Below are 12,992 nucleotides of genomic sequence, written 5' to 3' on the forward strand. Positions count from 1 at the left end.
GTACAAAAAACTTCAAAAAAAATCTTTTATTTTTTTGCAGGATATGTATTACAAAAAGTGACCCGAGAGGTAAAGGTTGAGAGATCCAAATGTAATTTGACATGTAATGACATGTCATATAGTAGAAAAAATAAATGGTGCGATACACTTCTACCTTCAATCACTGATGTGAATAAATAAATGTAAACGTGTAAAACTTTGACCGAGCTCATGAGCTCAGGCCTACACATTTTGTCATCACGCTCATTTGAATATTTAAAGGATATATATATATATATATATATATATATATATATATATATATATATATATATACACATACACAATTTTAAACATTAATATAGCAGCAAATAACTTTTTCTATGTAAAGATATGAAAAGGGGAGTAAGGGGAGTATCTAGCGTCTAATGACAGCGACTTTTATAATTGATAGAATATTTACAGATCACACACTGTATGATTTGCAGTCCAACATTTTCCCTGTCAACACTGTAAACTTGAGTTTCTGAACATCTTCATCCTGTCTGCAGTTTTTGCAAAAAGTCAATTTTCAGTGATCTAACGCACAGTACGTGTCTAGACAAAGAAAAATATATTAAAAATATCCACAAAAGTGTAAACAAGGCTTTGAACATTAGCCTATATCATATTTATAGGCAGTTCAACAGTCATAATATGTGTCCCTACCTTAATGAGACCGCAATATGATTTCTGGCTACACCACTGGTCTACGGTGGGCACAGAAATGCTGAGGAGTTCAACTTCACCCCGTATCCAAACCCAGGATAAAGAGGTTCAGTGAATGTGGTGTTGAAGGTGTGGAGGTGGATGAGTTTGTCGGAGGAGACTCTGTAAAAGGACAGAGTGCCACCAGGACAGTCCACGTACACTGCTACTCTGTTAGACACAGCGGAGGGGGAGGGAAGAGGGATGGGTGTCCCACTATTGTTGTGCCATGCATTGTACCCCCCATCGGTGCACGTCAGACACCAGGACTGATCGTTTCCTCCAAACTTGGAGCCATCGCTGTCTCCGTTCCTTCCAATTCTCCAGTAACTCACAGCGATATACACCTTTCCAACCCACTCCACCTCCCAGTAACAGCGGCCAGTCAGACCGTTTTCACACAGCACCTGGGGCCAGTAGTCGAACCTCTCGGGATGATTAGGATACGGATGCTCCTTTCTCAGGTCGGTCACCTTTTTGTTGCTTTCAGACAGTTTGAGGAATTTGTGTGCCGTGTTTGGATTGAGCGTGAGTTCACAGAAATCTGATGGAAAGAACAACACACAGTCATGAATGGTTTTTGTTGGTAATGGCAATCAGCAATTCCAAAGTCAAGCGAAAATTTGACACTTACACTTCCTCAAACCTGGTGTCAGCCACTGAAATCCACTGGGGTCAATGCTGAAAAAGACAGAAGGGGTAATGACTTACCAAAATCAGAAAAGAATAGTTGATGTGTGTCCACACTATTATTGACAGCATCCCTCCATACCTCAGAGTGTCCAGTTTCCAGTGTGGATCCTTCAGTTGAGCAGACAGCTGCTTCCCTCCTGAGTCTCCGGGATGGTTGTAGCGAAGGTCCAGCTCTCTCAGATGGGAGGGGTTTGACCTCAGAGCTGAGGCCAGAGAATCACAGCCTTTCTCTGTGATCAGACAGCCTGACAGACTAAACACGCAAAACAACACACATGGTTTGTATGTGCCTTGGAGAAAAAACAATTCAAGCAACACAGTAAAAACAGAGACAACCGGTCTGACCTGAGAGCTTCCAGTGAACAGTGTGGACTCTCCAGACCAGCACACAACAGCTTCACTCCTGAATCTTGCAGGTTGTTGTTACTCAGGTCCAGCTCTCTCAGACTAGAGGACTGGGAGCTGAGGACTGAGGACAGAGCTTCGCAGCTTCTCTCTGAGAGGTTGCAGCCGCTCAGCCTGGAAAGGACAAAATAAGCAGCAATTTGAATCCAGAGTAGCAGATTTAAAACGCTTGGGAATAAATACAAATCTCAAACTTACAAAGCTTTCTTGGAGGCTTTGATCACTGGCAGCAGCCGCAGAAGAGCCTCCTCTGAAGCAGAGTATTTCTTCAGGTCAAACACATCCAGATCGCGTTCTGATGACAATAAGATGAAGACCAGAGCTGACCACTGAGCAGGAGACAGTTTGTCTGTTGAGAGACTACCGGATCTCAGATACTGTTGGATCTCTTCTACCAGAGAATGATCCTTCAACTCATTCAGACAGTGGAACAGATTGATGCTTCTTTCAGGACAGGGGTTCTCCTCTATCTTCTTCTTGATGTACTGCACTGTTTCCTGATTGGTCCATGAGCCACTTACTGTCTGTGTGAGGAGGCCTCGTAGGAGAGCCTGATTGGTCTGCAGTGAAAGACCCAGGAGGAAGCGGAGGAACAAGTCCAGGTGTCCATTTGGACTCTGTAAGGCCTTATCCACAGCACTCTGGTAGAAGTGTGTCACTGCAGATTCATCTCTTGTTGCACTTGTCTGGGAGGTTGTTTGTTCTTCTGACAGCAGATTGACTCCAGAGTTGACGAATGTCAGTTGGACATGAAGAGCAGCCAGAAACTCCTGAACACTCAGATGGACGAAGCAGTACACCTTGTCGTGATACAGCCCTCTCTCCTCTTTAAAGATCTGTGTGAACACTCCTGAGTACACCGAGGCTGCTCTGATATCGATGCCGCACTCTGTCAGGTCCGATTCATAGAAGGTCAGGTTTCCTTTCTGCAGCTGCTCGAAAGCCAGTTTTCCCAGAGACTCGATCATCCCCCTGCTCTCTGGACTCCAGTGTGAATCTGTCTCAGACTGTCCACGATACTTGATGTTGCTCAGTTTGGACTGAACCACCAGGAAGTGGATGTACATCTCAGTCAGGGTCTTGGGCAGCTCTCCTCCCTCTCTGGTCTTCAACACATCCTCCAGAACTGTAGCAGTGATCCAGCAGAAGACTGGGATGTGGCACATGATGTGGAGGCTTCGTGATGTCTTGATGTGGGAGATGATTTTGTTAGCTAGCTTCTCATCTGTGAACCTCTTCCTGAAGTACTCCTCCTTCTGTTCATCAGTGAACCCCCTGACTTCTGTTGCCATGTCAACGCACTCGGGAGGGATCTGATTGGCTGCTGCAGGTCGCGTGGTTATCCAGAGGCGAGCAGAGGGAAGCAGGTTCCCCCTGATGAGGTTTGTCAGCAGCACGTGCACTGAGGTGGACTCTGTGACATCAGTCAGGATCTCAGTGTTGTGGAAGTCCAGAGGAAGTCGACACTCGTCCAGACCGTCAAAGATGAACACAACCTGGAACTGATCAAACCTGCAGATTCCCGCTGCTTTGGTTTCAGTGAAGAAGTGATGAACAAGTTGCACCAAGCTGAACTTTTTCTCTTTCAGCACATTCAGCTCTCTGAAAGTGAAGGGAAACGTGAAGTGTATGTCCTGGTTGGCTTTGTCCTCAGCCCAGTCCAGAGTGAACTTCTGTGTTAACACTGTTTTCCCAATGCCAGCCACTCCCTTTGTCATCACCGTCCTTATGGGTTCATCTCTTTCAAATGAAGGTGTAAAGATGTCTTCACATCTGATTTTTCTTTCGGTTTTGACCACTTTCTTTGATGCCGTTTCAATCTGCCGTACCTCATGTTCATCATTGACCTCTCCAGTCCCTCCCTCTGTGATGTAGAGCTCTGTGTAGATCTGATTCAGAAGCGTTGGGTTTCCAGCTTTAGCGATCCCTTCGAACACACACTGGAACTTCTCCTTGAGGTTAGACTTGAGGTTAAGCTGGCACATAGCAGGAGACCCTGAAAGAACAAATAACATTGCTGAGTATAGTTTCAAGACAAAGCAGAACAAGATCACAGGGCGTGTGGAGGCTGCAGCTGTAATGTAAGTGTTTCTTATTACTTATTACAGCCAATCAGAAAGGAGTCCTGAACTTTGCCTGTTTTAGTCGGAGGCTCAACAGCAGTTTGAGATAAATAAGGACTTTTGAACTGTGAGTCATGCAGAGCTACTCAAGTAGAGTCCCAGAGCATAAGCACAATAGATCCCATTTAACAGGTTTTTTTGTTGGAAAAGAACTGGTCTGAACTGTTCTGAATGTGGGGTCACAGGGTTTAGAGAAAAACTGTTGTTGATTGGACTGAAGTGACTGAACCTGATTTTGTTATTGAATCCATGCGATATGGGGTTTGACTTGACAGGGACATCTAATCCACAATGATTTTTCATTTTTTTTGTCAGAAGTGACTCTGACCATCAAACATTCAAAATTCTTTCCGCGAGTGGCAGAGTAAAATGTGAAGATATGATAAATCCTCTCACTGCTCTGCAGACGGTCAGCCAGCTCATTCTCCTTCATCCTGCGCAGGAAGTTCAGGGTGATCTTCAGAAATGCCTCTCTGCTGCTGCAGCTGCTCCTCCTCCTCCTCCTCTGCTCCTCATCCCCATCAAACACCTCCTCATCCTCACTGTGACTCCTTAAGCATTCTGGGTAATCTGGACTCAGAACATCGCACATCATCTTCAGCTCCTTCTTCACAAAAGTGACGATATAGTTCTCCAGCAGCTGGAACACAATACGATATGAATGACAAACTGAAAGCATGGAGCCAAACATCAGATTCTTGTTCCAGAGACTGACGATCACTGGTGTGAAAAGTGCAGCATGGAGATGGCTGTAAACAGAACAGATGTAAAAGCAGTTGCTGTGCATTTACAGACCATGAATATGGAGTCCAGGTGTGTTCGATCCTGCTGGACAGACGGACCAATGGGATCTTCTGGGCCCACCTGGTCGAGTCTGTGGAGGAATCGTGATCAAAAACCTTGGACATACAACCATATGTTGTCAGATGTGAAAAGAACCAAAAAGAACCTATTTGTGGACTACCTGATTATTATAAGCATTTGAATAGAAATGATTCTGTCTCAAGCTTTTTAAATCTATAAGCTGTTTCCACTGTCATTGAAAAAAATGTGCACTTTTGTTTTTGTGTATTTGTCTTTAGGTTGCAGATGAAAACATTATGTATGAATGAATTAAACAGCTGACCCCAGATCAGGACAGGAAAGTCCATCTTTAAACAGAAGAGGTATAGACTTTGACTGGTTGCTCTTCAAGGACACAAAGCTGGGTTCGCTTTCAGGATCAGGTTCTGGTTCGGAGGACTCTGGTCTCTGATGGAGCCTGGCAGACGTAGAGAAAGCCACAGGAAATGAAAGCCGTGTCATTAATGTAAACGGAAGTATCAGATCAGACTTGGTATCAGCAGATAATCAATATTCAGGGAGCTCACCTCTGTTCAGGACAGCAGAGCCCGTCTTTAAACATAAGCGGCTCAGACTTTGACTGGTTGCTCCTGAGGGACACACAGCTGGGCTCAGGTTCTGGTTCTGGTTGAGGGACTGGTTCAGGCTCAGGGGAGTCTGAACTCTGCAAGATCCTGGAAGACAGAGACACAAAACGAGGGGCGGACAGGAGAAACTCAATCATCAAAGAAAAAACTGAGATGATAATTGGAGCGAAAAAGTTTAACTTGGTGAGCAATTGATTTGATCTTTTATTGATTTTCAACCCACAACCTTTACATCTAACAAAAGTAGTTTATCAGTGTGGTATCACAACTTTTACTTAAATAATCTGACTCCTCCGCTGCATAAATATTTCCTGCTGTAAAAGTTGAACAACTCCTTCAATAACATAACATGTTTCTCCTCCCAAAGTTTTTTCATCTGTAAAACAGCAAACTTGTAATGTTGCTCAGGTTATAGGGAAACATCACGTCGACTTACGCCGCCTTTAAAGAAGACTGTCTCCGAAATAAAACGGGCGGACTCATGGTGGCTCCTCATGGACACACAGATCAACTTCCTGTCAGTGAAATAACACACACACACCGAAAACACTCAAAACTCATCAACTCATTTCCACATGGTAGACATGTTTGAGCTGCAGTGATATATCTAAAAAAAAACTAGACTTACACCACGTTTCATTCATAAATATTCAGGCGGTTCACTCCTGGCTCCACACAGGTCATTTGTGGTGATTTGAAGCCACCTGATGGTGAAAAGATAACACTGCTCCATGTTAGTTTAAATTGATAGAATACCTGCAGTTGATAAAAAAACACATCTCAATTATTTTCTTTATTGATTAAACTGCAAATTACATGATTAACTGTTGAAAAACTCAGTTTCCCAGAGTGCCAGGTCACATGTCTTGTGTCCAAAACGACAAGTAGTCTGTTCCTGATTGACTGCTGATAAAAATAACTGTGCAATGGTGTGACTCACTGGTGTTTTTAATAGTTCTTGAGGAAGGAGGGGGTTTAAGGCTCAGAGGAACAAGATCTAAAACGCAGAATATGAGCCTGAAGTTGATTTGCTCTGTTTTGTGCTCAGAAGGTGCATTATTTCTAAACACAAGCCGTATTTCATCAGAACACAAGAAATCTGTTGGTTCCATTCGGATAAATAGCAAACAAGATGAGGATTAAATATCCAACACAACCCAAATCATTTAGCTGAAGACAGTTTAATTAAAAAAAAAAAAAAAAAGAGGTGATTGTTGTAGATACAGATTGTTGAACACATTTCACCTTTTAGTTTCTATAGATCTCATCTTTGTCTCTGATGTGGAAATCACGTCACATGTTATGATTTTTTTTTTTTAACTGTTTACATAAGAAAGAAAGAACATCAACTAAAGAAAAAGAGCTGACTGATTGATGATTTTGTTTGAAATAATCTTTTGACAGCGGTTTGCTTTGTTGTGTGCGTCTCACCCAGTAACACCCTGACGTGTGTGGTTTATTTCCGGTCAGTTTCGGTCCAGAGAAAGCGGTTTCATCATCCTAGAATCGGAGTAGGAAACTTTTGAGTCCTTGAAACGATTCAATCTTAGTGTCTGAGTCAGGAGCAGCCTGCGGGTCAGGCGCGTTCACCGCCCACTCCATTTCTCCTCTGACCGGCTCGTACAGGTGAGCAAAACAAACCCACTTTTCCGTATTTCCGTATTGAAAGCTGTGATTTTTCCAGCTGTTTGTTTTTTTTTTGGTTGTTATATTAGCGCACTGACATGTACAGGTGAACACGGGTCTGACTCCTGCCGTGAAACATGTGACACTGTACAGACCTTTAGTGTCGGTGGAGGCTGAGCCGAGCTGAGCCGAGCCGAGCCGAGCCGAGCCGAGAGAGAGAGAGAAGACGAATAAAAGGGGAATGAAATGGTGGAAAATAATAAAGCGACATTTTTACCTTTAAGCGCAGAGAAGAGAGGACGTGACGGCGACGCTCCAGACGCAAACACTGCGCAGTTGTTTTCATTTAGTCTCCGCCCCTCCGCTGACGTAGAGGCGGAGGGGCGGAGACTCCCATTTTCATTTCATTTTAATGCTGTTTTTGACTACGTCGCATCCTGTGTGTGTGTGTGTGTGTGTGTGTGTGTGTGTGTGTGTGTGTGTGTGTGTGTGTGTGTGTGTGTGTGTGTGTGTGTGTGCGCGCGTGTGCGTGTGCTCTGCCCCAACTCCTCAGGTGTGCTGATTGTGCACTGATGACCCCTCCTCCCTCTGTTGCTGTCTGTGTTTGCCTTCTCAGACAAACACGTTTTCTGAAGGAACTATTTACTTTGGAAAATATCATCCATGGAGCCCAAAACATCGCAGTCCACGCTGATATCAATCAACACAAGGTGAACACAAAAACGGGGGGGGTTCAGCTTTCAGCTATGACAGGTGAGTTTTGCTCCAGCGGACACATCTTTCAACATTAAAACTATCTCTGTGTAATCACTTTGTATTTAGCATCCTGGCATTTTACTTATTTTTCTGCCTTTGAATGAAGAGAGCTCTTTGTGTCTGCAAAGATCATTAGAAACAACATTCAGTGCATTATTAAGTTCTTATTGCTCGTGAATTTGCATCTGTTGATTGTCATTTTGCATCAAATTTTAGTCACAGTGCTTCTGTTTGTGGTTGTTTTGCATCTATTTGTAGTCGTTTTGCTTCTGTTTGTTGTCGTTTGTGCTTCTTTCTTGTCATTTTGTGCTTCTTTGTTGTCGTTTGTGCTTCTGTTGTTGTTTTGTGTTTCTTCATTGTTGTTTTGTGCGTTTTTCTTGTCGTTTGTGCTTCTTTCTTGTCATTTGTGCTTCTTTGTAGTTATTTTGCTTCTGTTTGTTGTCGTTTTTTGCTTCTTCGTTGTTGTTTTGTGCTTTTTTCTTGTCGTTTGTGCTTCTTTCTTGTCATTTTGCATCTATTTGTTGTTGTTTTGTGCTTCTTTCTTGTCGTTTGTGCTTCTTTCTTGTCATTCTGTGCTCATCTTGCATCTTACTAACCCACCCGCTCACTAAAGGTTTACTAATTCCACAGCCTGACTCAGCTCCAGCCTCATCGCTTCTTGTGTTGGCCCAACAAGCTGTTATGGAAAGTAATGCAAGTGGACACACTACCACCTGGAAATCATACATTTGCATTTCTATTCCTCCTCTCAGCTTCTACTCTGTTTCTATGTTTCATCCTCATATTGTGCATGTCACATAGCAAGGGGAAGGCTCTTTTATCTCATACTTTACACACAGTGGCATCAGGACAGTATGAGCATCAACCCTGTCCCCTACACATATCATCATAGACAGACTAATTATTGCAACTATCATGTCCTCCACTTAAACATGTTGGAGCATAACTAACAGTGCGCTGTAGGTGCACTTATGAAAATGTCAAATCATCTTTTAAAATGAGAAAACACATTCAAGTCTAAAAAAAACACATGTACATCCCACCTGTGAGACACAGGACACAAGGGCTCACTGTTTAGTTTTTTCTTTTACTGTTTACTCATTAATATTACTTTTATTTCTTATCTCACTATATCACACATCATTGTGTACATTTTATTCAAACTACACAACAGTAAAACATAAATTCAACTTTTTTTGCAAAAATCTTCAAAAAAAACACCAAAAGAAATTTATTAACACTTATTTTCTCTTTTGCTTTGTAGATGGCTGCAGAACAATGGCACATTGACAAGGAGTCTTCAGGTCAGTCCAAATCCACAACAATATGCTATTTTTCACCTCCACATTTCACTATCAGCTATAAATTGTGCAAAAGTTTATTATTGTTCACTTTTTGACTGTCAGCTTTGTTGTACGTTAACTCAGATGCTGCACCGGTCCAGTGCCTGGAGGGGACCACAGACGCTCCACAGACGGACGGAGGAGACGGCCTTCCTGCGCTTCAGCTGGGACGTAAGATACAAAATATTTGAAATGTTGACTTGTTGCTTAAAGCCGCCTATCTCAGGCCTTTAAGCAACAAGTCAACATTTCAAATATTTTGTATCTTACCAACACGCACATGCACACACACCCCCTGCTGCGGGGGCCTTGAAGTGGAGGGGCTGCACAACTTTGTTTAATTATATATGTTTATTAAAACAGTTGGATGGTTAATATTGTTTTGTGTAATATAACCCTGGGCTTTCATCTCTCCAAACCTCGGGGAGGGGACACGGCCCCCTCACCCATTCCCTACTGCCGAATTGGGTTTTTGTCATTTGGACACTAGCTGGAATCGAACCGGGGACTACGGGGTTGTCGCCCATGCGACCACATTGTGGGGAGGAACGAAACCATTATACCACATGTTCCTCCCTGAAAGGAGAAGTTTTGGGTTTGTATTTGAAGCTACTCTCTGGGTGTGGGACTTAAACTGTGAAGTTTAAAAGTCATATCGTTGTGTGGGATTTGAACCCAAAACCTCCAACAACAGGGTAGTGGTGTATCCCTTTGAGCTATCAAACAAGCCATAGTTTTTAACACTTTGTTAGACCTTTTCACTCCTTCCTTTGAGCGCTGTCCCATGAAGTTTAAAAGTTGCATTTTTGTGTGGGATTTGAACCCAGGACCTCCAATAACCGGGTGGAGGTCTATCCCTTTGAGCTATCAAGCTAGCCATAGTTGTCATGACTTTGTTAGACAATTTGACTCTTTCCTTTGAGCGCTGTCCCATGAAGTTTAAAAGTTGCATCTTTTAAACTTTGAGCTATCAAGCTAGTCATAATCACATAGACTTTGTTAGACATTTTGACTGTTTCCTTTGAGCGCTGTCCCATGAAGTTTAAAAGTTGCATTTCTGTGTGGGATTTGAACCGCCAAACTTAAAATCTAGAGAAGAACACCCTATCTTCTTGAGCTACCAAGTTACATATATAGAAAGAAGAATGATCTTTGATATTTTCTATCATCTAGGTATTGGAGCAAACCAGTCAACAAGTTAGTTCTAATGTTCTAAAATAGCCCCCAAACACTCTGAGCTCTGGAACTAGTTCAAATGAAGAAATAAAAAGTCTTTTTTAAAAGGTTTCCAGTTTTGGGCATCAAAAATACATAGATTACACTAGATTTGAACCAACAAGCTCCAGTTCTACAGTGTAACACACTACCACTCTGAGCCGCTGGGGTTAACACAACAACATGATCTTTTTAAAGGTTTCAAGTCTGTCCTTGGGTGTTGGCTGTTTAAAGCAATAAAAATAAGCAGGACTTGAACTTATAACCTGTGATTTTCTAGAGTAGCCCACTAACACCATAAGCCACTGGCGTTGGTGCATTGAAAAGGTCTCATTGTAAAGTTATGAGTTTTTTTCTCTACTTGTTTGACTTAAAACCTAACTGAGAATCAAACACACAACCTCAGAACTCCAAAGCACAGCACTAACCCTGTGAACCATCACATCAGTTCTTTGGAAGCTGCTTCTTTGAGCAATCTGAAGACTACCCTCTGGGTTCTGGCCTTCAAAAATGATTGAGTCAGATGGGATTTGAACCCTTGTCTTCCTGTTACCCTGTGAGGCACTTAACCCCTTGAGCCATCAGGGCTGGATTTTTTTGGAAAAAACTTTGGGTATTTCATTGAAATGACAGCCTCAGGTTCTCAGGCGGTGTTCACACAGATGCTGCACCAGTCCAGTGCCTGGAGGGGACCAGAGGCGTTCTACAGACCTACAGAGAAGACACCGTTCCTGTGCTTAGGCTCCCATGTAAGATACAAAATATTTGTTGTTGGTTAAAGTCAAAGATACCAAAATCTTCTGTAAGAGACAGTTTAGAAGCAGAGAGGAGGAATCACAAGGGGATTGCTAGGTCTTATAATACAGGCAGCATTAGGGAATAGGGTGTAACCATCATCATCAGTATCAGTATTAGGAATAATATATTTTTGCTATTTTTATTCTTTTTCTTCAGTATTCACTTGATCTAAAGCCATGACACTACACACTCTGACACACTGGGTGGCGATATCCACCTTTTCACATACACTCAGCCGCCAACAAACACACAGAAGAAGAAGAACTCCTCAGGTGTGCTGATTGTGCACTGATGACCCCTCCTCCCTCTGTTGCTGTCTGTGTTTGCCTTCTCAGACAAACACGTTTTCTGAAGGAACTATTTACTTTGGAAAATATCATCCATGGAGCCCAAAACATCGCAGTCCACGCTGATATCAATCAACACAAGGTGAACACAAAAACGGGGGTTCAGCTTTCAGCTATGACAGGTGAGTTTTGCTCCAGCGGACACATCTTTCAACATTAAAACTATCTCTGTGTAATCACTTTGTATTTAGCATCCTGGCATTTTACTTATTTTTCTGCCTTTGAATGAAGAGAGCTCTTTGTGTCTGCAAAGATCATTAGAAACAACATTCAGTGCATTATTCACTTAAAACTGCTCGTGAATTTGCATCTGTTGATTGTCATTTTGCATCAAATTTTAGTCACTTTGCTTCTGTTTGTTGTCGTTTGTGCTTCTCTGTTGTTGTTTGTGCTTCTGTGTAGTCATTCTGCTTCTGCTTGTTGTTGTTTGTGCTTCTTTGTAGTCATTTTGCTTCTGTTTGTTGTCATTTTGTGCTTCTCTGTTGTCGTCTGTGCTTTTTTCTTGTCATTTTGCTTCTGTTTGTTGTTGTCTGTGCTTCTTTGTAGTCATTTTGCTTCTGTTTGTTGTTGTTGTTTGTGCTTCTTTGTAGTCATTTTGCTTCTGTTTGTTGTTGTTGTTTGTGCTTCTTTGTAGTCATTTTGCTTCTGTTTGTTGTTGTTGTTTGTGCTTCTTTGTAGTCATTTTGCTTCTGCTTGTTGTTGTTGTTTGTGCTTCTGTGTAGTCATTTTGCTTCTGTTTGTTGTCCTTTTGTGCTTCTTTCTTGTCGTCTGTGTCTCTTTGTTGTCATTTTGCTTCCTTTTGTTGTCGTTTAGGGTTTGGGTTAGCCCATCAAGCTCTGATGGAAATTCATGCAGGTGGACACACATTTGTATTCCTCCTCTCAGCTTCTACTCTGTTTCTATGTTTCATCCTCATATTGTGCATGTCACATAGCAAGGGGAAGGCTCTTTTATCTCATACTTTACACACAGTGGCATCAGGACAGTATGAGCATCAACCCTGTCCCCTACACATATCATCATAGACAGACTAATTATTGCAACTATCATGTCCTCCACTTAAACATGTTGGAGCATAACTAACAGTGCGCTGTAGGTGCACTCATGAAAATGTTAAATCATCTTTTAAAATGAGAAAAACACATTCAAGTCTAATGGCTTTAAAACACAAAAAGGAATCAAAGAAAAAACATATGTACATCCAACATGTGAGACAGAGGACACAAGGGCTCACTCTTTGCTTTCTTTTTCTTTTACTGCTTACTCATTAATATTACTTTTATTTCTTATCTCACTATATCACACATCATTGTGTACATTTTATTCAAACTACACAACAGTAAAACATAAATTCAACTTTTTTTGCAAAAATCTTCAAAAAAAACACCAAAAGAAATTTATTAACACTTATTTTCTCTTTTGCTTTGTAGATGGCTGCAGAACAATGGCACATTGACAAGGAGTCTTCAGGTCAGTCCAAATCCACAACAATATGCTATTTTTCACCTTTGTGCAAAAGTTTATTATTGT

General features: G+C 42.0%; 1 protein-coding gene across 1 annotated transcript; it reads right to left on the reverse strand.

The window, feature by feature from the left end:
- Positions 1–11: 11 nt before the first annotated feature.
- On the reverse strand, positions 12–7,382 carry LOC139609397 (NLR family CARD domain-containing protein 3-like). The gene is made up of 12 exons (XM_071463887.1): positions 7,281–7,382; positions 6,006–6,081; positions 5,814–5,892; positions 5,318–5,464; positions 5,074–5,208; positions 4,743–4,821; positions 4,344–4,587; positions 2,023–3,820; positions 1,765–1,938; positions 1,499–1,672; positions 1,361–1,407; positions 12–1,270 (listed from the first exon to the last, which is right to left on the reverse strand). Exons 3-12 carry the CDS (start codon positions 5,858–5,860, stop codon positions 729–731), a joined length of 3,387 nt encoding a protein of 1,128 aa, XP_071319988.1. The 5' UTR covers positions 5,861–5,892; positions 6,006–6,081; positions 7,281–7,382; the 3' UTR covers positions 12–728.
- Between the last annotated feature and the right edge of the window lie 5,610 nt (positions 7,383–12,992).

The sequence above is a fragment of the Trachinotus anak genome, unplaced genomic scaffold (assembly GCF_046630095.1).
Source record: "Trachinotus anak isolate AG129_WGS33_773 ecotype Australia unplaced genomic scaffold, CSIRO_AGI_Tana_v1 ptg000026l, whole genome shotgun sequence".
Taxonomy (NCBI): Eukaryota; Metazoa; Chordata; class Actinopteri; order Carangiformes; family Carangidae; genus Trachinotus; species Trachinotus anak.

What these genes read in the sequence shown, in the direction of transcription:
- LOC139609397 (XM_071463887.1), bottom strand. Translation starts at nt 5,860, where the DNA reads ATGAGTCCGCCCGTTTTATTTCGGAGACAGTCTTCTTTAAAGGCGGC. An exon ending in CTTTCCTGTCCTGATCTGGG is followed by an intron (nt 4,822 to 5,073) that starts GTCAGCTGTTTA and finishes ATTCCTCCACAG; the next exon opens with ACTCGACCAGGTGGGCCCAG. An exon ending in TGGAAACTGGACACTCTGAG is followed by an intron (nt 1,408 to 1,498) that starts GTATGGAGGGAT and finishes TGTCTTTTTCAG; the next exon opens with CATTGACCCCAGTGGATTTC.